The sequence below is a fragment of the Garra rufa genome, chromosome 10 (genome assembly GCF_049309525.1).
Source record: "Garra rufa chromosome 10, GarRuf1.0, whole genome shotgun sequence".
Lineage (NCBI taxonomy): Eukaryota > Metazoa > Chordata > Actinopteri > Cypriniformes > Cyprinidae > Garra > Garra rufa.
The window spans coordinates 18,703,221-18,728,392 of NC_133370.1; the positions used below are offsets into that span (position 1 = coordinate 18,703,221).

The window sequence follows — 25,172 nt, forward strand, 5'->3', positions numbered from 1 at the left end:
AGTATGACTCATCAATTGCAAAAACAAGCTCTCTAAAGCTCTAATATGTTTCAAATGGGGAAAACAACTCAGTTTAACAAATCATTATACAGTTGAGGTCAAAAGTTTAAATAAACCTCGCAGAATCTGCTAAATGTTAATTATTTTACCAAAATAAGAGGAATCATACAAAATGCATGTTATTTTTATTTAGTACTGACCTGAATAAGATATTTTACATTAAAGATGTTCACATATAGTCTACAAGAGAAAATAATAGTTAGAATTTAGAAAAATTACCCTGTTCAAAAGTTTACATACACTTGATTCTTTGTACTATGTTGTTACCTAAATGATCCACAACTGTGTTTTTTTTTTTTTTTTTTGTGATAGTTGTTCATAAGTTACTTGTTTGTCCTGAGCAGTTAAACTGCGCGCTGTTCTTCAGAAAAAATCTTTTAGTTCCCTCAAATTGTTGTTTTTTTGGCATTTTTGTGTATTTCGAACCAACCTTTTGTTCTTATTTTGCCTAAATATCATCGTTTTTCATTTAGTACTGCACATCCGAAGCTACTAAAGATACTTACATGTTTCCCAGAAGACAAAATATGTTACATTTACCCTGACCTTCAAATTCAATAAGTTTTAATACATTGCGTTTCCTTCTGTAGCATCAGTGAGCGTTTAAACCTTCTGTAATAGTTGCAAATGAGTCATTTAGTTGTTCTCAGTGTGAAAAGATGGATCTCAAAATCATGCAGTCATTGTTGGAAAAGGTGCTGAAAAATCAAAGAATTTCTTGAACCAGTAGGTTTTTTTTTTAACTCTTCAGGACTCATGAACAACTATCACTAAAAAAAAACAAAAAAACAAACAAAAAAAAAAAAACAGCTGTGGATCATTCAGGTAACAACATGGCATTGAAAATCAAGTGTATGTAAACTTTTGAACAGGGTCATTTTTATGAATTCAACTATTATTTTCTCTTGTAAACTATATGTAAACGTCTTTTATGTGAAATATCTTATTCAGGTCAGTAATAAATTAAAAATAACATGCATTTTGTATGATCCCTCTTATTTTGGTAAAATAATTAACATTTTGTAGATTCTGCAAGGTGTATGTAAACATTTGACCTAAACTGTATTGGAGATGTTATCTATAGCAAATGCATCCATCAGAGCCCTCAAAACATAAAGCACCAGAAGCATGAGTATATACTGAAAGGGTTTGTGCAAATAATTTGACACAAGAATGTTGGTTTCAGCAATTTGATAAACTTCATTTTCAAATGTCTTGAGTTGCCTGCAACCAATACAATCAGCATTTAAACTTTCAAAAATGTGTTTGTGTTTAAGTCATTGTGATTTTATAGTTGAAATTGTGTGTAGTATAATTTTTTAATGGCAGTGCACATATATATATATATATATATATATATATATATATATATATATATATATATATATATATTGGATGAATAAACTCAGCAGTATTTTTTGTATAGCTTTCAGTTTTAAGAATTATACCTACCCCGTTGAGAGGCCAACAAAAATAGTATAACAGGTCAAACTGTATGATGCCATTAGACTTTTAAGTATTTAACCTTGCCTCGATGCACAGTCTGGATTTGGACAAGCTATAAAGGAAAAGTAATTACTGTACTTGAGCGAGGGGGCGGGGTCTGTGACGTAGCTCAGCGCGCTCCTGTGTGTACGTCTGGACCGTTTTCTACCAATGACGATGTGATGGACAATATGGCGCCGGGAGTAGATTTAGCTTGTGAACCTGTCGTTGTCTAAAAGACTGGCGATCCGACAGGATGAACCTCTGCGCCCAATACTTACGGTGAGTAAAACCCGGAGATTCTCTGGCTCGAATTGGCGACCGAGTCCGCGTTTCTATCACTGAGGCCGAATGTGGTTTATCGGAATGTTGTTCGACTAGCATTGACTGTCAGTGCTAGACGCTAGGCTAGTTAGCATGCTAGCCTGTAAACGAGACACGAAACTGAATACAAGCAGAAGTGGCTGACATTTTGCCCCAGATATTGTGAGAAAGGCTTACTAGATGGGATGCTGGGCAAATCGCGACGTTTACGTTATGTAACGATAATTCGTGTCTACATGGCAGCTGTTGTGGGAGGACATGCTAGGTGCTGTGTTAGCCCGCGTTAGCTACAAACATACCATTGGATGGTCAGAAAACAATCCAGTTACACATGCTCCCTACATTAGTCACATAAGGTTTCGGGTGACTAATCATCTGTAAAATTTACCTGAAGTTTAAAATCAATGTTGCGCATTTGCTGTACACAGATTTCCTTTTCCTTTAATTTCAGGTTGAATAATATATTACAGTGATGGACCAATGGTGACAGTGCATTGGTATAATACTGATTTATAAAAGTGTTATGCTATTTAATGGCAGTGGTGTTGATGGCAAGTTACCTTGTTTTAATCTTTTCGGTTGATGGTTTTAGCTGTAACACGCATCGATTTGGTTAGATAACGTTCAAATCAACACGTATTTCTTAAGAGTTTAGATTTTTTTTGAGACCTTATCTGGTTGAATGTCTGGTATGCAAGTCAGAGTTTTTGCATCTGACATGCCTCAGTAACCTTGCGTTGGTTCAAAACAGTGTGACATGAATCGACCCGAGGGAGTTTGTAAATGAATTTAGTGGCTGGTAATGACAAACCCAGGCTGTTTGAACGTGAAAGGTTGTCAGCAGTGTTCTGAGTAGATGTGTTTGTGCTGTAAAGGAATGATGGTGTTTTGGTGACGGTCAGATTGCACATTTCTGCTCCGAAGTGACAGCTGAGAACATGACTTTAGTACTCCAAGTTTGTACTTGCTGACATTGGAATAAGAGACAACAGAAAAGCTGTATGTTGTTATGCTTTAATGTAATCTGAAGCATCATCTAGAGAGCTTGGATAATAATTTTCAACTTGATCCAGGTGTGTGGTTTCATTCTGCTGGTTTTGATGTGATGTTAATTTAGTATGCAATCCCACAAGGCTTTTTGACAGCATTTAGACAGGTACTTTTTTAAACCTCTTTTAAGTTTGCCAAAAAATGATTATGTTATTTACTTTGTAAAAATGTATTATGACTATATAAGGTAATATCTTTCCTTAAAAAGAATATCTATCTCTCAAGTAAGTAATAATGAACAATTATTCAAGAATGCCATTTGTCATTTTAAGATCAGATAGAGGTGTGTTAAAGGGATAGTTCACCCCAAAAAAAATTAAATTCTGTCAATAATTACTCACCCTCATGTTGTTCCAAAGCCATAAGACATTTGTTCAATTTCGGAGCACATATTAAGATTTTTTTTTTTTGTTGAAATCAAAGAGCTTTCTGACCCTCCATAGACAGCAAAGGTCTTACCACGGTCGTTCATCTTTGGAAAAATTGCGGTTGAACCATGTCACATGGACCACTTTAATGATGTCTTACTGCGTTTCTTTGCCTTGACCGTGGTAGGACCCGTGCTGTCTATGGAGAGTCCGAAATCTTTTGGATTTCATCAAAAATATATTAATTTGTCTTCTGAAGATGAACGAAGGTCATCTTACGGGTCTGGAACAACATGAAGGTGAGTAATTAATGACAGATTTTTCATTTTTGGGTAAACTATCCCCAAAATTTCATATAGGAATTTTGACGGTGCAAAGATTTCATTATCAATTCTATGAAAAAAGGCTGAAAATAGTCTGTATCGCTCAGACATAAGTTCATCCACATCAGAAGATTTTCCATTTGGTACGAGTGAGACCGCTTTATGAAGTCGACTGTCAAATTGTAGACTTTCCAGCTGATGAAATTGTCACTTGCCCAACTGGTCCAGTGCTGCATTGTCACAGAATTTTACATTCACTGATCTTGTACAACGTGTTTTTATGCCTTGCAGAGCGGTTTGTTTTGTATGATATTTTCTATGACATTTTGTCCATTGTTATTCTACTGATGACTTGTGTTGAACTGCTGCTATGAATATTACCAGTGTGGCATTAACAGGCTGGCTTTTGGATGGTCTTAGATGCATCTGTAAAATGGATGAAAATTCGAAAACCAATTAGTAATGTTTGGCATTGTGTTGATTAAAAATATATGAATTAATTTTGCATTATTATATAGAAGTATCAGGGATGTGATTTTTCCGGATTTTTCGACCTGAAAACGTGACCTATGTGAATCATGCAGATCTGTAAAAAAAAAAAAAAAAGGAGGGGGGGTTAACAGGGCCACACCGGGCGGCACGTCAGATGGCACAGAGATGCATTTTTCCTTCCTTTCCAAGTATCAACAAGGACGTATTTGCGACCGTTCGCAAATGGCGGATGGCGAAGTATGATTGGTCAGATCACCTTTCAATCAAGCTCCCTGCTGCGCAGTGAAAGTTACCTCAGTCGCTCTCGCGCTACAGTGGTGTCGTGACAAGAACATCGCCGGATCGGATGATCTGGGTATATATTATTGCTTGTGTCTATATATAACCTATAAGTTACTAATGGCGTTTTTCCACTACACAGTACCAGCTCGCCTCGGCTCGACTCGGCTCTGTTTGGTTTTCCACTGTGTAAAAGTTGTACCTGTACCGGCTTCCAGGTACTTTTTTTCGTACCACCTCCGGCGAGGTTCCAAGCGAGCTGAGGCGAGCTAAGGCGATACTAAAATGTGACGTGAAAACACAGCAGACTGCTGATTGGTCAGAGAGAATCGTCACTATTCACTGCGTCATCATTGCACGCGCCAGCAATAGTATCCAGAATAACCCGGCCATTTTTAAAAAGTTTGGCCAGAGATTGCGTGACATATCCAATCCATTACATATTATGGCAACTCGGAAGAATACGCCGTGGTCAAACGAGGAGGTGCAGACAGCGGGTGTGTGTCGCGTAGAAGATTACATCACGGTAGTTTCTTGCAGCGTCGCTATGACAACCAGGTACTATTGTGGAGGTACAGTTACAACTTTTACACAGTGGAAAACCAAACAGAGTCGAGTCGAGCCGAGGCGAGCCGAGTCGAGCTGGTACTGTAGTGGAAAAGCGCCATAATTTGACTTTGTTGTCGATTGATTAGATGATCGATTTTGAGTGATTTTCCACTATGGCAGGATGTTTAAGCTGCATTAACATTAACTTACTTGTATTTGCTAGCTATTAGGGATGCTCATTTCGGTTAATTTTCCCAACCGCAAATCATTATCCGATTATTAACCGTTAACTTAACTGATAAGTGGTAAGTTAACACTTTTCAATAAGGTTTATTCAGCGCTGCCGCTCCCACCACGCGCATCACGCACTGTGTGTAGGGTATCGAGTGCTGAGGGGGCACCAAAAAATAGTCTAATGAAAAATCAATAATTATATTTTCATTATTATATTAAATATATAGCTCACTGAATCTGATGGCCGCAAATAGTTTCTCCCGAAATCTAGAGCGAGGGAGTGAGTGCGAGACTGCGTAGCGCGTGCATGACAGAGGGAGAGAGAGCAAGAGACCGCACGTGTGTGCCTCATGAAGCACATGTAAGACAAACTCTACATTATCCCGCTTATTACATGGCTACCTACAAAATAAATCAATAATTTGACACAAAATATTGATTTTAAAAGGAGTTGATTGATTTAAAAACGATTTATATTGCTTCCGCTAAAGAAAATAGTCCGTCTCACTTCTCGTACTCAAGTAGAAGTACAGATACTTGTGTTAAAAAATACTCTGGTAAAAGTAGAAGTACTGATTTAACTTCTTTACTCAAGTAAAAGTAGCCATGCGAATGATAACCCTTTTTTTATGCAAAGCTAACATTACCTGGACCACACAAATGTACAAGCTGAGAAACCTAAGTGGATATCTTCTTTTGACATGAACATTTGAATGTTGCACATTTAGCAGTCAAAGTTGGGTAAAAATTTAAAACTAAAATAAGTTAAAAATATTTTTTTTGTCATGGTTGTTATAGAGAGTGGTGGTGATGGAGCACTTGCTTTTGATTCCCACTGTTACACATCCACCAAATAAGTTATGTCATACTGTACAAAAAAAAGTTGCATGTTAAATAAATTACAATGTATTTTTTGTTCAAATAAGTTGTTATGGGTCCTGCTTTACTATCCATATAGATCCGCCACCAGTTTGATCGGCGTTGGGGGGAGGGGGGGGGTCTTAGTATATTTTCCTGCTTTTTTGTCCTTAGCCAATCACATGCCTGAAGTATATAAAATAATATAGTTGATATATTATATAAAAATATATTAATTAATTATAATATTTTCCCAGGAAAAGTGTTTAGAATTTTTTGCTTATATTGATAATGTGATAATAGTCATGTTCAAATTTCATGAAAATGTGAATTCAGTTAAGTAATTAATAATCTACACTATCAGTCCAAAGTTTTTGAACAGTAAGGTTTTTAATGTTTTTTTTAACAAAGTCTCTTCTGCTCACCAAGCCTGTATTTATTTGATCCAAAGTACAGCAAAAACAGTACAATTCTGAAATTTGTACTATTTAAAATAACTTTTTTTTTATTTGAATATATTTTAAAATGTAATTTATTCCTGTGATTTCACAGGAATAAATTACATTTTAAAATATATTCAAATAGAAAACAGTTATTTTAAATGGTAATTATTTTTTTTTTTTTAAATTACAGTGTTTGCTGTACTTTGGATCAAATAAATGCAAGCTTGGTGAGCAGAAGAGACTTCTTTAAAAAACATTATAAATCTTACTGTTCAAAAACTTTTGACTGGTAGTGTAAATTAATTAATTAGTCTTACATACCGCAAAAATATCCAACAAGAAGTGATTTTTGGCAATATTGTTGTTCTTTTTTTTTTATTTGCTTGACAAATAAAAAAATGGGTACAAAATGTTCTTGAGTTTGAGAATATATAAAGATGAAGCCCCTGAACTGCAATGCTGTCTTGTTCGTTCCAGAGATGTGTTCACCAGACCTTGCCCAATGATTCTCTCTTCAATCATCTCCTCATTAACATATTTATTTCTTGTTTTGAGCAGGCAGGCAGAGGCCCTGAAGGCTGACATGACAGGTATGTGCTAGTTTAGTCTATTTAAACATTTGTCAGTGTCTATTAGTCTCTTATCACGCTATTTAGAAATGTTTATCTTACACGTCATCTTTAAAATATCAATAATATGACTCTGATGGTTATAAGTTGAACTTATTATTAGAATTACTGATGTATGAGCTAGCTTGAAGTCTACTGCTGTATTTCATATTTGTCATCTTATCCCTGTCACTCTGGTAACCATGGCATTGAATGTGGTTACTAAGACGTGCAGATCTTTCTCCAAACGAACAGAAAGGCGCTGTTAGACACAGTCAGTCACATTATACAGTGCGACTGCAGCATTAGCTGTTTAACATGTTCCACTCCTTGTGTCATGCAGATTCAAAGCTAGGTGCCGCGGAGGTCTGGACGTCACGGCAGGCTCTTCAGGACTTGTACCAGAAAATGCTGGTTACCGACCTGGAGTACGCCCTGGATAAGAAAGTGGAACAAGATCTGTAAGAATACCAATAATAATACTTTGTGTAATTGGCATGCATCTGAAAATACCTGGTTGATAGTCATCTCACTTTTGTTTCAGCTGGAACCATGCTTTTAAGAATCAAATAACCACACTACAGAGTCAAGCGAAGAACAGGGCCAACCCCAATCGAAGTGAAGTGCAGGCCAATCTCTCCCTGTTTCTTGAGGCAGCTAGTGGATTCTACACACAAGTAAGCCTTTTGCTGATTGTTGAGCAGATTGTGGCTGAAACAACCAAAGACAAGCTTTGTGTCACATGATCAATTGTTATGCCAGTCTGCTGTTCTCTGTTGAGGGCAGAGCTGTAATGCCTTTTATATATCTAAAAAATCTTTTTCTGGATCCTCAGTTGTTGCAGGAGCTGTGCACGGTATTTAATGTGGACTTGCCTTGCCGTGTGAAATCATCTCAGCTTGGCATCATCAGCAATAAACAGAGCAGCACCAGCGCCATAGTGAAGCCCCAACCCAGCTCCTGTTCCTACATCTGCCAGCACTGTCTTGTCCATCTTGGAGATATTGGTGAGCTCACTCAGGACATTTTGTGAACTGCTTTTATGAATATAAAATATTTAGAAGCATAGAAATTGGGAAGAGTGCTATGCATGGGAGGGTTTAATTGGTTGCGGTTTGTTTTATGCAATCCATAGCACGTTATCGGAACCAAACCAGCCAGGCTGAGTCGTACTACAGACATGCAGCTCAACTTGTTCCTTCAAATGGTTTGTATCTGTTTGTTTTCTCACACTTTAGCACACCACTGACATTTAAATATAAACAGATGAGTTAAAAATTAAATTTCCTTTCTCTGCTTTCAGGTCAACCTTACAATCAACTGGCCATCCTGGCTTCCTCCAAAGGAGACCACCTTACAACAATCTTCTACTACTGCAGGAGCATTGCTGTCAAATTCCCCTTTCCCGCTGCCTCCACTAACCTACAGAAAGCTCTTTCCAAGGCCCTTGAGAGGTTAGAATATTTACATTTACAGAATCATAATATTTTGCTCACTTCAAAATATGTAAACCAGTGCTTAATTCTCCTGTGTCTCTTTAACCCACAGCCGTGATGAGGTCAAAACAAAATGGAGCGTGTCTGATTTCATTAAGGCCTTCATCAAGTTCCACGGCCATGTTTATCTCTGCAAAAGCCTGGATAAGTTGAACACCCTGAGAGAGAAGTTAGAGGAGCAGTTCCAGGTAAGGCCAAAACCACCAGCTTTTCCCATTAACTGGCTGTTATTTGACAGTTTTCTGTCTCATTAGTCTTTCTTAGTTTGAATTTGCATGCTCATTATTCTCCTTACTAATTCGTTCCACAGAGGCTAATTCTCCAGAAAGCCTTCAGCTCCCAGCAGCTGGTCCACATCACAGTGATAAACCTGTTTGAGCTGCACCACCTCCGAGACTTCAGCAATGAGGCAGATGAGCACAGCTACAGCTCGGACGAGCAGATCAGCTGGATCCAACTCCTCGGCCTCTTCAGTATGTCTTTCTTTTCACACTGCTCTTAACTTATGTGTTATGGTCTTTTTAAACCCTGGATTAAGCACATTACTGCTTGTAATTTTGAAAGATACTCACTACCAGTCAAAAGTTTTTCACCAGAAAAAAGACATTCATTCATCTTTGGAACACAAATTAACATATTTTTGATGAAATCCGAGAGCTTTCTGACCTTGCATAGACGCAGCGGTACTACCACGTTCAACACCCAGAAAGGTAGTAAGGACATCGTTAAAATAGTCCATGTGAGATATGCATCTTTATCCATTCAGGGTCAGAAAACTCTTGGATTTCATCAATTATATCTTAATTTGTGTTCTGAAGATGAACAAAGGTCTTACAGGTGTGGAATGACATGAGGGTGAGCAATTAATGACAGAATTTTCATTTTTGGGTGAACTGTCCATTTAAGGGTGGTCATTTTCTCTGTTCGATCAAAAATACAGTAAAAAGTGTGGTAATTTTGTGAATATTTTTACAATTTAAATATATTTATATATTTATATATTTTTTTAATATCCTGTGATGGCAAAAACTAAATTTTCAGCAGCCGTTACTCCAGTCTTCAGTGGAGCATGCTGTTTTGAAATTTCTTATTATTATCAATGTTGAAAACAGTTGTGCCACTTAATATTTTGGAAACAGTGATGCATTTCTTCAGAGTTTTTTAATAAATGGAAAGTTATGAACACTTGCATTTGTTTTAAATGTAAATCTTGTGTAATGTAATAAATGTGACCCTTGACCACAAAACCAGTCATATTTTTTAGAAAATGAGATTTCTACATGGTTTGAAAGCTGAATAAATAAGCTTTCCATACAACTATTTAAAAATCTGGAATCTGAGGGTCCAAAAAAATCAAAATATTGAGAAAATCGATAAAGTAACCTTAAATATAACCTTTAAAGTTGTTCAAATGAAGTTGTTAGCAATGCATATTACTAATCAAAAATGAAGTTTTAATGTATTTACAGTAGGAAATTTACAAAATATCTTCATGGAATATGATGTTTACTTAATATCCTAATGATTTTTAACAAAAAAAAAAAACATTTTTGGCTATTGCTACAAATATACCCATGCTACTTAAGACTGGTTTTTGGTCCAGGGTCACAAATGTCATTACTTTGAAATTTTGCTACTTTGAAATTTTGCTACTTTATTGACCTCATAAATATGAAAGTATAGTGTGAAATCTTTACGGACTACCCACGATTAATTGTTACCTTGAGTAAAGTGTAAAAAGTGTGAAGCATGGAGCAAAATAACCCAGAATTACATTTACCTGGGTTATCTTTTTAATTATGAAAAGACCATTTTTAACTGCAGCCTTACACCGTGTCTACACCGGATGCAACAGTTGTTGTGCCACGGCGCAACAGCTAAAGTCTGTCTACACTGGAAGCGACAAAGCGTTGCAAATCATTTGAACTTTGTGTGAGCACCTCATAAATAGAACACAGCAGCAGTTTACTGTCTGGGATTTGTTGTGTCGTGCCGCCGCGCCACGCCACATCCAGTGTGGACAGCATCACTTATTATAATGAGGTCTATAGTATTTTTTCACACCGTACCACTCGCGACCGTTGTAGACACAGTGTTAAAACTGTTTTGATACTATTGAAGAAAATCTAAATTATAATGTTAATTTGTAAAATTTATAAAATTTGACGATAGATTTTCCAAATAAACCATGTAGGACTAGTTTATTCAGTGTTGTATAATTGTCTTTCCCTAGTGTCTTTCCTGGGCGTGATGCTAAGCCGAGCTTTACTCAATAAAAACCGAGAGGAGATCATGGGGGAATGCCCTCTTCCTGCCATCAAAGTTTCTCTGGACTGGCTGAGGCTTCGACCGAGTGTGTTTAATGAAAGTGCCATGGACAAGCGACAGTAGTAAGAAATGCTTCTTTTTTCTTTCAACCATAATACTGAACACTGTTTGAATATGTAGGTTTCATTTCAGCTTCAAAACTGAAACTAGTTGATATAGCATTTTTAGGGCCCGAGCACCGATGGTGTGAGGACCCTATTGAATCTGCTCCGTTTATTATTATTATTATTATTATTATTATTATTATTATTATTATTATTCTTCTCCAAAATGAATCGCATTTTTGAGGGCTTAGACATACCCGAAAACTCATGAAACTTTGCACACACATCAAACCTGGCGAAAATTTACGTCTGATATGGGTTTCAGAAGTGGGTGTGGCAAAATGGCTCAACAGCGCCACCTTTAGACGTTCAGCGGTGTGCGCTTTCAGCTGTGATTCACGTACATCCACGGAAATCGGTACACACATGTAACACACCAATACCTACAAAAAAGCCTCTTGGAGCAAAATCCGGAACCCAACAGGAAGTCGGTTAATATTAATATTCTCAACAAAATTTGTGTCATTTTTGCCATTTTCAGGCGTCATACTTGAACGAACTCCTCCTAGAGATTTATTCGGATCAACGCCAAATTTGCAGAGTCTAGTCTAAAGCCCTTTGTGACGTTAAATTGTGAAGATCTAGAGTTTTCATCGGAGGGCGTGTCCATGGCGGCCTCGCAAATTTCGATGTTTCGCCATAAAAAAGGAAGTTGCTATAACTCAGGCATACAATGTCCGATCTGTCCCAAACTTCTCATGTGTGATAACACTCCTGACCTGATGACATCTACATGCCCATATTCAGTTTTACTCATAGCGCCACCTGCTGGCAACAGGAAGTGTCATGCTGTACTCTGCAACAAACTCCTCCAAGAGATTTAATCAGATCAACACCAAAATCGGTCAGTCTAATAAAAAGGCTTTAGTGATGTTAAATTGCGAAGATCTTGAGTTTTTGTTGAAGGGCGTGTCCGTGGCGGCCTGACAAATTTCGAGGTCTCGCCATGGATATAAAACTTGTTATAACTCAGCCATAAAATGTCCGATTTGCCTCAAACTTCACATGTTCAATAAGAGTCCTGGCCTGAAAACATCTGAAGGCCAATATTCTATTATAATCACAGCGCCACCTGTTGGCAACAGGAAATGACTTGTAGCAAACTCCTCCTAGAGATTTAATGATATCAACATTATATTTGGTCAGTCTGATCTAGAGGCCTTAGAGATGTTAAATTGCGAAGATCTTGAGTTTTCGTTATAGGGCGTGTCTGTGGCGGCGTGACAAAGTTTGATGTTTCGCCATGGACATAGAAGTTGTTATAACTCAGCCATAAAATGTCTGATCTGCCTCAAACTTCACAGGTTTGGTAAGAGTCCTGGCCTGAAGATACCTAATGGCCAATATTCAGATATTATCATAGCGCCACCTGTTGGCAGCAGGATATATCATATCTTTCACTAACTCAAACATACCAAGGCCAATCTGCACCAAACTTCATATGTTTGATAAAAGTGCTGGCCTGAACACATCTACATGCCAATAATCAGTTATAGGCATAGCGCCACCAGCTGGCAGCAGGAAATTTGGCACTTTTAAGTGACTTTCACATATTTCTCCTATTTTTGCTGTATTAAAAGCATACTGCCCACCATTAGCTGTGTTCCTAAAGCCACTGGTCGGCGGTGAGCCCGTGTGCGAGGGCCCGTTCATCGCTGCTTGCAGCTTTAATAATGTATTTGTATTTGATGGGGAACTTGTGGTAGTTTCTTAGAAGCCTTAGTCTCTTGAATCCTCAATTTGCATAATCCCAGCAACAATACCCACAATCCATTTCATGACATTTTAAAATGGTTCTGCCTGAGCCAAGCATTTGAGGTATTGAATACTGCTAAAATGACACGTCTTTGGCATCTTGCAGCATCTGGCCATGGCTGGTGTCCATTCTGAACAGCTTTCAGCCTAAGGAGGAGGATGTGTCAAATGCGTCAGGTGGTGAGCACTGCATCACATGCTTGTATTCGCTTATGAAATATCTTTGCTTATGGACATTTAATTTCTTTTTGTTAATGGTCATGGTTGTTTGTTTCACAGTAATTCCACTGCCTGAGGAGTTTGAACTGCAAGGCTTTCTGGCACTTCGGCCTGCTCTGAGGTAATCCTTCATGATTAATTGATTACTATTCTTGTTTTTAACTCTTATTTTTTACACACACATGACTATTTTGGCTGTATTTGTTCTTATAAGGCTGTTATTCAATGATTTCAGAATGCTAGACTTCTCTAAAGGGCATCAGGGTGTCGTGGTTGGCAAAGAGAGCTTGTTAATTCATGCCCGACACCAGAGACTCATCAGCCTGGGCAAGTGGGTGGCTGACAACCAACCACGGTGAGCCGTTGTTTCATTTTCATTTCATACCTTCTTGGACTTTTTTGGACTTTCCTGAAGTCCGTCACCTTAATTATGTCTCCTAGCTTTAAAATATGCTTGAAATATAAATAATTTTAGCATTTTTCTACTGAATACTCTTTTTGTTACTTCTTTGCTTTTATTTTTTTGGTTTCTTTTACTGTTCTTAACTTTTTCTGTAACTTTTTCTTTTCTTGCTTTGTTTCATTTTTGTTTTCTTTTCTTAGATTATCAGTTTATTACTTTAGAATTTTTTTCCTCAGGTTTTTGTTTGCCTAAAATCTTAACTTTTACTTTTGGCATCAACAGGTTGATCCAGTGTCGCATAAGTGATGGCCTTCTGCTCTTCATCACTGATATCCCTGAGATGGTTGTGGAAGAGCCACAGGAAAAAGACACACCTGTCCTCCAGGAGTCATCTAATGGTGAGCAGACCCCCAACGACAGCACCCAGGGCCTGAAGTCGGTCCTCTCAGCTGGAAAGAACCATAACAGCGGGCTGGATGGCAGCGAGAGACCTGTGGTCACCTTCAAAGAGAACATCAAACCTCGAGAGCAGAGTAGGGAACAGAACCGAAACCAGCAACAGAGGGATGCAGGGAAGGACAGAGCTGCTTTTAATAAAGGAAATGGAATACAAGGGAAGAACGAGCAGAAGAAAGAGGGCAAGAGAAAGAGCGAGGTGAAGAAAAACAGTCATGATAAAACAATGGATGCTGGGAAACAGGTGAGAGATAGAGACTTGCACAGGAAACAGTCTCATTTTGTGCTAATTCTTTTTCAAATGTGTGAACTCCTCCTGATCTCCTCTTTGATTTGCTGCAAGGTGAAGACTCAGACTGAGATGAGGAAGACTCCAGTGTCTGAGGCAAGGAAGACTCCAGTCACACAGACTCAGACCACATGCTCTTCACAGTTTATCCCCATCCACCACCCAGGAGCTTTCCCCCCTCTGCCCAGCAGACCAGGTACTCAGACACTTTCCTACCTGCCACATTTGAACATTATTAGGGATGTAATGATATCAAATCTCACGATACAATAATATCACAATATGAAGTCCATGAGACAATATTTATTGCGATATTTAAAGAAAGGCAAATAAACAAATGTTCTTATCTATCTAATGCAAATTAAGAGCTCCAACATGTTCTTAACTTGCGTCAGAAAAAGTCACTGAATTGACTTGTACCTGAACTTTAAAGGGGACTCAACCCTCGTGAATGGAGACATTCTGAGGCATGGAAGATTATGAGCACCAGATTATGAGCTTCGATTGGAAACATGCAGCAAAATTAAACTTGATGAAGGGATCATGCTTTTGGTTTTAGTTTGTTTGATAAATACTGTCAAAGCATAATGGCCCAAAACACAATGTTAAGACCTTTTATGTTAGAATAAGAAGGTTAAATATATAAAACTACACTTTTTGTCTGGAAAACCTGTTGTATTGAGACAGTTTTGCTATTGCGATTTAACAATATTTATAATATTGCTACATCCCTGTTATTAACATATTGACTATTTAGTCAGTGCTCACTTTTTTGTGTTTTTCCTATTTCAGGTTTTCCCCCGCCGGCATATGTTATCCCTCCTCCTGTGGCATTCTCCATGAGCCCGGGCTTTACCTTCCCCACAGGTGTATCTGTACCTGCACCCTTCCTCCAGACTGCTTCCCACCCTCAGTCTGCCAATCCAGTGCAGACAGGAAAACCCTCACACATTCCTTACAGCCAGCAGAGACCCTCGGGTCCTGGAGCACTAAACCAAGGTCCTCCCCAGCCTCAGCAGACACAGCCTCCCCCTCCACAGCCATCCCAACAGGCCTTGCAACAATCTGTACAGCTTCAAGTACAGCAACAACAGCAGCAGTCGCCCACAAAGCAGAGCTCTCAGCTTGGGAAAAGTCCACCACATCATCACAGCATGCAACAAGTAATGTGTCACTTTTATTTTAAAGGGATAGTTCACCCAAAAATGAAAATTCTGTCATGAATTATCAACCCTCATGTTCTTCCAAAACCGTAAGACTGTCGTTCATTTTCTGAACGTGAGATCAGTGGTTAAAATTGAATAAATTAAAATTGTTGAATAAAGTTGTTATTTTTGTTTTCTTTGCACACAAAGTATTCTCAGACCACTGATGGTTCTCTCATGAACTAGTTTAACTATGTCCTAACTACCTTTCTGGGCCTTGAATGTGGTAGTTGCGATGCTGTCTATGCAGGGTCAGAAAGATAAACAAAGGTCTTATGGATTTAACATGAGGATGAATAATTAATGACAGGGTTTTTATTCTTGGGTGAACCTTATCTAAGCAAGTAGTATTACATTAAAAAATAGCCATGTTTTTTGAGTTTGATTTATTATGCCCGTTTGATTGGCTCTTATGGTGCTGAGGTTCAATATGTGCTCTCCTGTTTCCTTGACAAGTCAGATTACCATGGAGACTACTTAGAAACATGGATGTTGCTGACCTTGTTGGGTAATCTCTCTATTTTCTTCTTTCTTTTTTTTTTTTTTTTTTTTTGTCCTTGCAGTCTTACATGCAGGTGCCTGAGCAGCCTGGTCAAATGTGGAGCCAGCACCAAACTCAACCCACCATGCAGAAAATGCCCATGCAGATGCCAGTCAAACAGCCTTTCTTCATGCCCACCCAGGACCCAATGAAACTCTTTGAACATCCCATGAGCATGCAGCCTCCCCAGCCCAGCATGGACAAGAAGATGAAGTTTCCAGAGGTCAAAATGCAAGATTTCTACTGGGAGCCTTCTTATCACATGGGAGGAGAGGGCAGAAGTGGAATGGGGGAGAGAATGGGCAAACGTCAGCCTGGAGTCTTCTGCCCCGACCAGGAGAACATGCCCAGAGGCCCTCCATATGAAGTTAGCATTCTTTGTATTCTTTGTTGAGACAGTTACAAACTCTTAGATAAATAAATAAGTAGCAGGCTTATTATATATGATAATAGCATACTATTCTATTACTTTATTATTAGTATGCATACTGTGTGAAGAAAATGTGAAATAACAATTGGAAAAAAAAATACACACCAGTCAAAAGTTTTAATTGTAATTTTTTTTTTAAAGGCAGCTCTTCTGCTCACCAAGCCTGCATTTATTTGATCCAAAATACAGCATAAATGGTAACAATGAAATATTTGTACCATTTAAAATAACTGTTTTCTGTTTGAATATATTTTAAAATGTAGTTTATTTCTGTGATCAAAGCTACATTTTCAGCGTCATATCAGCCTTCAGTGTCACATGGTCCTTGAAATCATTCTAATATGCTGATTTGCTGTTCAAGAAACATTTTTGTATTGTTATCAATATTAATTAAAACAGTTGAGTGCATTTTCTTCAGGATTCTTTGATTAAAAAGATCAGCATTTATCTGAAATAAAAAGCTTTTGTAATATTATACACTATACCATTCAAAAGTCAGTTATATATGAAAAAATGGGAAATTAAATTAATACTTTTATTTAGCAAATTCATCAGAAGTGATGATAAAGACATTTATAATTTTACAAAAGATTTCTATTTCAGATAAATGCAGTTCTTCTAAATTTTCTATTTTAAAAAATGAAAAAATTCTACTCAGCTGTTTTCAAAATAATAATAATGTTTTTTATTATCAGCAAATCAGAATATTAGAATAATTTCTAAAGGATCATGTGACTGAAGTAATGATGCTAAAAATTCAGCTTTGAAATTACAGGAATAAATTACATTTTTAAATGTATTCAAATAGAAAACAGTTATTTTAAATAGTAAAAATATTTCAAAAAATGTGCTGTACTTTTGACCAAATAAATGCAGGCTTGGTGAGCAGAAGAGACTTTTAAAAAAAACATTAAAAATCCTCCAGTTTAAGAACTTTTGACTGGTAGTGTATTTAAAAAATATACAGAAACAAAAATTTTATATTTATTTATTTAGCATAAACTACCACGATCAGTAAGTTTTTTTTTTTTGTTATTTTCTTATGTTTTTAAAAAGTCCTCAGTTGCTCTCCAAGGTTGCAATTATTTAATCAATATAGTAAAAACAATGTTGTGAAAATGGAAGTAGTAACAGATCATTGCTTTTGTGACACATCCGAGTGTAACAGATAATCGGAAAAGAAAAAAAATGTAGACTGGGGACTTGCTTCTATGGATCGACTGTGGATTGGATTTTGAGATGTTGCCGTTGCACTCAAAAGTTTAGGCAGATGAAAATTGTTCTAATATGCTGATTTGTTGCTTAAGGAATATTTCTTATTAATGTTGAAAACAGCTGTGCTGCATAATTTTGTGGAAACATTTTAAAAGATTTTTATTTTCAAATTAATAACTTTCATCATTCATGAATTTTAAACATACAACATGCAGTAAAGCATGCAATACAGTGCATAAATGTTTTAACCGTTTGTTTCATAATGTGTTCACATTATTTATTAATAGTGCACTGCTTGGCGCAGTGATCCCCAAGCAGTAAGCAAGCATTCCTTTCCGAACACAGCCGCAGTCCTTATTCTCAGTCAGTTCCTTCCCCTTGCTTTTGGTTTCTACAGGCTTAGCGTCTGTACAATATCTGTTATGACTCTGATTATCATGGCTTTCCGGCATAAGCTGCAGATCATTTACAGCCACATTGGGTTTTATTGAAACTTGATCTCAGCGGTTGTTGAGATGCGCATGCTTTCTAATTTTTCATCTCTTCTTTCACGTTTCCACCTCTAGCTGTCTAACTGCCGTGAAGTATTTTGTAATGCATTTGTGTTGTTTGAAACACTACATTTGAGTAAGAAATGGCTTTATCATAGGCCGTGAACAGAAGTCAGGTTAAGAATCGCACTGATCTTCACAGACTGCTGTTTTTCTCTTAGATGGCTATGACAGGCCGCTTCCTATTTTCTTACATCCTGTTTCTCTCATCCCTTTTTCTTCCCTCCCTCCCTCTCTCTCTCTCTCTCTCTCTCTCTCTCTCTCTCTCTCTCTCTCTCTCTCTCTCTCCTTCCTTCCCCTTTGTGCCTCGTCTCTCACTAGGACAACAAGAGCTCCCCTCTTCTGCCCCCAGACCTGTTAAAGACTCTGGCGGACTTTGAGGAAGAGGAGGAATTGCTCTTTACTAAACCTCATGATTTCTACCAGGCCTTGGCTGGCCCTCTTAATTCTGCTCCTGGAAGGAACATGTTTGTATGTAGCTCTCCTCCTATCATGTTGTCAGGCAGGAGTGGATGTTCAATTTTCATATAGGCTGCAATGGATTTAAAAAATCTGGTTCCTATCTTTAAAATATAATACGTCATTTAAACTAAGGAATAATGTGTATGGGACACATGTAACTTCATGAGATGAATCCTGGGATACTTTTTAAACCATATTGTAAGAGGTTGTTCATATTCAAATAAATATCTTGGCTTAATTCATTTTGTCTATTAAAATAATTTAAAAAACGTATTAAAAACCGATTCAGTTTAATGCAAGTTAGACTTGTACTGTATGTGTATATGCTCTGGAAATATAGTTTTTGCTAGTACTGTGGTCTGCTAGAAATGTTTTGAACTTGCATGTCTGTTGCAAAGTTCTCATCTTTTGTGCTTCTTTCCCTTTGTAGTTGCCAAATCAGTCACGACTAGACAGTGGAGTTGATGTGATTGGTCAATCTTCTCTCCTTCCCCGATTTTCCATTCAGGTAAAGCTGCTTTGCGCTTTCTCCTACAAGCACTTCACTTGCATTATAGATTGTAAGTCACCAGATGGCAGTGTTTTCATTCAAAACATAACCAGATGTTGATTCGTTTTTACTTTTCAGTCATGCTTTGACTGGTAATGAAGTTATCTTTCTCTTTTTTGTCAGACACATTATGAAGTACAATAACCAAGTTTAAATCTGGCTTGCAACATTTCCTAATACAATTCTCCCCTTTTTCTACCCTCTCTCTACTATATATGTGTATATATACTAGTATATAAAATATAGAAGTACTAAACATGCCAAATAATGATTGAACTGTTTTTGTTTACAGGAGAGCTCCTACCAGAACAACAGCATTTTCAGCGAAGCCTATGGTAAAAACATGGCTCCTGCGTCTAAACCAGACGCACCCATGATGCACCAGGAGCCTTCACTCTATTCCCTGTTTGAAGGAACTCCATGGTCCCCCTCCCTTCCTGCTAGCTCAGGTACCATATTGTGATATTGATTTTCTGAAGTGTGCGATCAATTAAAAATATCATCTGAGGATTCATTTCATTCATATCCATTATTTTCGATTTGTACAAGTGAACTAGCAGCGTCAGTTTGTTCATGATCTTTTCCCATCTTTTGTTGTAATAGATCACTCTACACCAGCCAGCCAGTCACCTCACTCTTCCAACCCAAGCAGCCTGCCTTCATCCCCCCCTACCCACAGCCACGGCTCCTGCTTCTCCAACTTCGGCCCCATTGGGACGCCTGACAGCAGAGACCGTCGTGCAACCGATCGCTGGAAGGCTGAAAAGACTGGTAATGCTGGTAATTCCCATACTGATAGCATGCTTTTAGTTTGTGGACTGCACATTTGGTTATGGAGTTTGCTAAAGTACAAGTCTGTTTAAGTTCACACTTTTTTAAATTTATTTTACCTTTAATTTGAAATTTTCATGTTTTACAAAATGTTATGTAGAATGAATGTAAGTTTAACTGCAGTAATTGTGATTATTATTTATAAGCTTAAAATAAGTTGACTGGCCACAAATAGTATTTTTTTTATCATATTAAGTAATCAAACTGTTAATTGTATTTGTTAATGTAAATGGTTGGTATGACTGTCTTCAGGTGTGAGTGGCTTTGGGTTGGACTACCTGCCATCTGCCTCGTCCTCCTCTGTGCCAGATACCAACAGTTGGCACCAGGGGGCGCCAACCAGCAGCTGGGCAGCCCAGGACATGCCAATGGAGGACTCCTCCACTGTCCTCCTTGACAGTTTTAAGGTAGCACGGGATGTTCTGTCTGTCATGCATAATGTGTTGTACTCATTCTACACATTCACAGACCAATCGTTTTCATTTTTGTAGACTCTTCTTTTAATGGTTAAATCACATTTTATTAGTATAAAAGCATGTGTAATTATCTGAAATCATGAAATTTACACAATTTAACAGCAATTTATTAAAAGTTGAACAAAAATAAAAATTTAAAGCCCTACAAAGTAGTTTTTTTTTTTTTTTTATTCTTTTCAAATTTAGTTTTATATTTACCAAATTCTGTGTTTTCTAATAATTTTCTGGATTCCATTTGTTTTCATTAAATTGTAATAAGTAAAAAGCATCTATAAATAGAAACTTATGCTACAACTGTAGGGCTCTATGACATCCAGTTTATTGTTTCCCTGTTATATTGTTTCCCAAATTCAGTGTAATATTTTTCTAAATGTATCTCTTTCTGTTGTAATTTTCCTGATTTGTAATTTTTTTTTTTGTTTTAATTTTATTTATTTTTTTATTCTCTGTTTAAATGGTTAAATTAATTGATATTAGTAAATTGTAATTAATTTAAATCATGAAACTTACAGTTTAACAGCAATTTAGTTTTGTTTACCAAATTCTGTTTTACATTAATTTTCTGGATTCCATTTGTTTTCAGTAAATTGTAATAATTAAAAAGCATCTATAAATAGTTGATTATATAAAAAAAAACATTAGGGCCCTATAAAATCCATTTTATTGTTTTGCCATCTTATTAATTCAATATTCAATATTTTTCAAAATTCAGCTTTTTCCATTGTAATTTTCCATTTTTATTTATTTTTATTTTTTTAATTTTGGTAGAATCTGTTTTAATGGTTAAATTAAATTTTATTAGTAAAAAAGCATGCGTAATTAATTGAAATAATGAGATTTACGCAATTTAAAAGCAATTTATTAAGTTGAACAGAAATAAAAGGGCCCTTTGAAGTAGGTTTTATTTATTTTTCTTTCCAATTTAGTTTTATGTTAACTAAATTGTTTTCAATTAATTTTCGGGATTACATTTGTTTTCATTAAATTGTAATAATAAACACAGAACTATAAATTTGATTTCATAAAAACTTGCAACAATGTGCAACAACAATAGGGCACTATGAAATCCATTTTTTTTTTGTTTCCTAAATTCAGTTTAATATTTTTCTGTTTAAATTTTTCTTGTGTTTTAATTTCATTTAAATTTTTCTAGACTCTGTTTTAATAGTAGAATTAAATATTATTAGTAAAGAAGCATGTGCAATTAATTGAAATCATAAAACGTACACAGCGATTTATTAAAAGTTGAACAAAAATTAAATTAAGGCCCTATCAAGTAATTTTTTTTTCTCAAATTTAGTTTTATGTTTACCAATACATAAATAGTTGATTTTATAACAAACATTATTTTATTTATTTATTTTCTCCAGAAATACTATGTTGTGTATTTACAGTTTTCTGATAAATAAATTCAGGTGAATACGTTTTTTTCTGGCAAAAAATCCTTAAAAATAATGTTTTAATTTTGTTACTAGTAGTAATACTATCATCACATTAAGTACTATATTTCTGTCACAGTTTCTTCTGAATTTTTATTTCGACGGGTTACTGTGAAGACCTTTAAGTTTCTGTTTGTGTATATGACATGACGGTAGTTTCATGTTTTCCCACAAGAAACTTAAAAATGCTCATGAAGTGACTCCTTCAAGGAGTTCTAGAGATTGTTTATGCACTCATATAGTGAGGCGGCAGAGGCTGAAACATGTAATTTGTTGTTTTTCTTTGGCCTTAATTTCCCTCCACATTCTTTTATCCCCGTTTCTGTAGTCAATCTGGTCGAGCTCCATGATGCAGCCCGGTCCGTCTGCTCTGGAGCAGCTGCTCATGCAGCAGAAACAGAAGCAGCAGCGCGGCCACGGCAACATGAACCCGCCACACTGAGAGTCCACGGGAAGACGCACTTGTGTGAAACATGATTCAACAGAAGAGGTGAAACACCACAAGCTCCAATCGGAAATTTCCGGCATTACCTGCGCGCGGAGGCTGGAGACGGCGAACGATGTGAAGCGACAGGCTCAAAACGAACCGCTCGCCTGACCGACGAGGGACGAGCAGCCCTCTCCTCTCCTCTATCTCTCTCACTCACTCTGTCTGTCTCTCTCCCTGTGAGGGCGTGCAAGCACCTGACCTGTCACGCTGCTCAGCACGTAGCCGCTGCAGAACACTGACTCTGATGGAGGGACAAACTCTCTCTGATTGCCACCTCGCTTCCTCTGGGGGTCAAAGGTCATTCTCCTGTCTCATCTGGACTTAAGACTCTGGACTAGACACCTCATGCCACCTGCTTAAATTGCTCTGTGTGACCGGCACGCCGTTCTAAGGGCGCGTGCGTGTCAGAAAGGGATGTTTATTGACAGCGGACGTGGCGTTACGAGGGACAAAAAAAAGAAAGAAGGACTGGTTTTGTGTTTTATTCCAAGTCTGGATTCATTTTCTCAGAGGGATTCGTTGTGGTCAGAATTAAAAAAAGAAAAATGAATGAATGAAGGATGATGCGAACGGCGTGGAAGTGCGCTTCTAGAGAACGTGCTCGGATATTAGGACTTAGATCGATACAGGCATGGATCATGGTGTTGTCATGTACAGTCTGTTGATTTGTAAGAAGAGTTCGCGGAACGGGACAGGGAACGTCTCTAAAGTTCGAACCATTATGAAGCTCATAGCGACATTATAGCTCAATCAGTATCAAGCGGAGTTGGGGGTTAGACTATAGATGTAGGATGTAGTATCATTAGCTGCAATAGAGACTGCAATTATTAACAATACTGTATTTTGTGACTTGTTCTGTAGCAGTTTTAGCTCTCTGAAATATTATTCGGTAAATATGTTCAATAGTTTACTGCTAACGGGGGAGTTCATTCGATATAAATGTGTGCCTCCCCTTCTCCCTCCTCTCCTCATTTCTTTATTCTCTAGCTTAAACGCATAATGGCTTCTTTTGTTCATGTTCTGCCTTTTTATTAATAGTTTTAAGCTTTATCAGCTCTCTTTGTGCCTGGTCTGTGTTTTCTCTCTTCCTTTCGTTGTTCTTTCTGTATTTTTGTTTTAAGAGATCGCTAGCATCACGGTTGGCACTGTAGGGACGAGGCGAACAGGTCTAGCTGTGGCGCTGTTAGCTCGGCGGAAAGGGACGCGAACCCGTTTTCCAACAGCAACCTCGGAGCCACTGAATTGTTCTCCTTTCAGGTACCATCTCCACAGCCACTGTACTTGGTTTAAAAACCACAGAACGTACCTCCGAAAGGACGCTTCAGCTCCCGTTACACTTAGCACTAAAAAGTCGACTCTGAGGAAGAGCGTTGAGCCCGATTACTGCTTCGTTCTGAAATCTTGTAACGTATATATCATCGGTTGCCTCGGGTTAGCGTCACGTGGCCGCAGAAAAGAGTCGCGTCATCATAGACGCCCTGTTTGCAGCCTATTTGTTTTTTGTTTTTCTTCTTTGAAGTAAAAAGCAAATATTGTTTTGAAAATTGAACGGTTCTCTTTTCAGTAGAGGATATAGCACTGAGTAGGCCTTCGAGACCTTGTGTGGGTGCCACTGTTTGGTAGAAATGTTCTGGGGCCAGGGGTTTGTGCCGAAAATTCTATAAAGCGTTCGCGGTGGTTATTTCTTCCTGGTTCAGTAAGATGTTTTTGTTCGGCGAAGGTTATATGAAAGACGTACTCTCTTGTATGATGAGAATAAAGCGTGTTTTTATTTTTAAGTAGAGAACATTTTATTAAAGACAAACTTTAAATGATGTGTCTATTTGCCGTGTGATTGTGCTTCTCTTGTTGCATTTAAAATTGTATGAAAAAATAGAGGAATAATTAAATGAAACCTTAAAAGTTAGGACAAAGTATCAAAAAAAAAAAAAAAGAAATCATCTACGAGCAAAATTTCAGTGGGAGCTGCGTGCCCCATTTTGTTCATCTTTTGTTTTCCTTATAGAATCGTTCAGCAAGGGGTTTCAGAAGCTTGCGCTCTGATTGGTTGCTGTGGACAGCTAACATTCTTTTATTTTGGATGGACTTGTGGTGCACAGTCTTGTGTGAATGTGCTTTTTTCGATACCCTGTATCTCACTGCATTGTAAATGTGGATTTTTTCCCTGTTGTCCAGTATCCATCTTTTAACTGTGGCTTCTGTAGTGATGTACATTACAATGCTGATCACAGGACAACAGCCTTGCGCCTCTGGGCCGTAATATAACATTCCAATAGTAAAGCTAAAAGAAAATATAACAGCCAGCTTTTTACATTCAATTTACCACTAAGAAAGTTTGTCCCAACCCTACATTCAGTCTGCCACTGATTCTGCATGAAATCCATCTTTCAGAATGCCTTGTATTTTGAATGAGGGAGATATCCAGTCAAGTTTTTGTTTTCGTTTTTTAGAGGATTTTGTCAGGGAATAGTTGGGGGTGAGGATATCTCCTTCTATAATGGGCTTGATTTATTGTGTTCTTGTCTCTTCGTGGACACTGAAATCAGCTATGCCTTTAATAAAATAAACCATGTCCTCATATGCAGACTTGTGTCTTTTCTGTACCTCACACTTTCTCATTCTGCCTTTCAGTTCACCATGAACATATGTGACCCTGGACCACAAAACCAGTCTTAAGTCGCTGGGGTATATTTGTAGCAATAGCCAAAAATACATTGCATGGGTCAAAATTTTTGATTTTTCTTTTATGCCAAAAATCATTAAGAAATTAAGTAAAGTTCATGTTCCATGAAGATTTTTTGTAAAATTCCAACTGTAAACATATCAAAATGTAATTTTTGATTAGTAATATGCATTGTT

The 25,172-nt window shown here is 37.3% G+C and overlaps 1 protein-coding gene across 7 annotated transcripts; it reads left to right on the forward strand.

The window, feature by feature from the left end:
* The first annotated feature begins 1,729 nt into the window (after window positions 1-1,729).
* Window positions 1,730-24,893, forward strand: smg7 (SMG7 nonsense mediated mRNA decay factor). Of its 7 annotated transcripts, none has more exons than XM_073848599.1 (23): window positions 1,730-1,827; window positions 7,024-7,055; window positions 7,417-7,534; window positions 7,618-7,750; window positions 7,909-8,080; window positions 8,209-8,280; window positions 8,377-8,527; window positions 8,622-8,757; window positions 8,880-9,042; window positions 10,803-10,959; window positions 12,863-12,936; window positions 13,036-13,096; window positions 13,211-13,330; window positions 13,661-14,078; window positions 14,178-14,319; window positions 14,916-15,286; window positions 15,892-16,236; window positions 18,387-18,536; window positions 18,958-19,035; window positions 19,370-19,526; window positions 19,681-19,857; window positions 20,161-20,315; window positions 22,152-24,893. In XM_073848599.1, the coding sequence occupies exons 1-23, from the start codon at window positions 1,802-1,804 to the stop codon at window positions 22,263-22,265; spliced, it is 3,522 nt and encodes a 1,173-aa protein (XP_073704700.1). In that variant the 5' UTR covers window positions 1,730-1,801; the 3' UTR covers window positions 22,266-24,893. The 7 variants fall into 7 exon arrangements, with proteins under 7 accessions (XP_073704700.1, XP_073704703.1, XP_073704702.1 ...); XM_073848602.1 differs by having other exon boundaries at window positions 19,681-19,848; XM_073848601.1 differs by having other exon boundaries at window positions 14,184-14,319.
* Window positions 24,894-25,172: the final 279 nt, after the last annotated feature.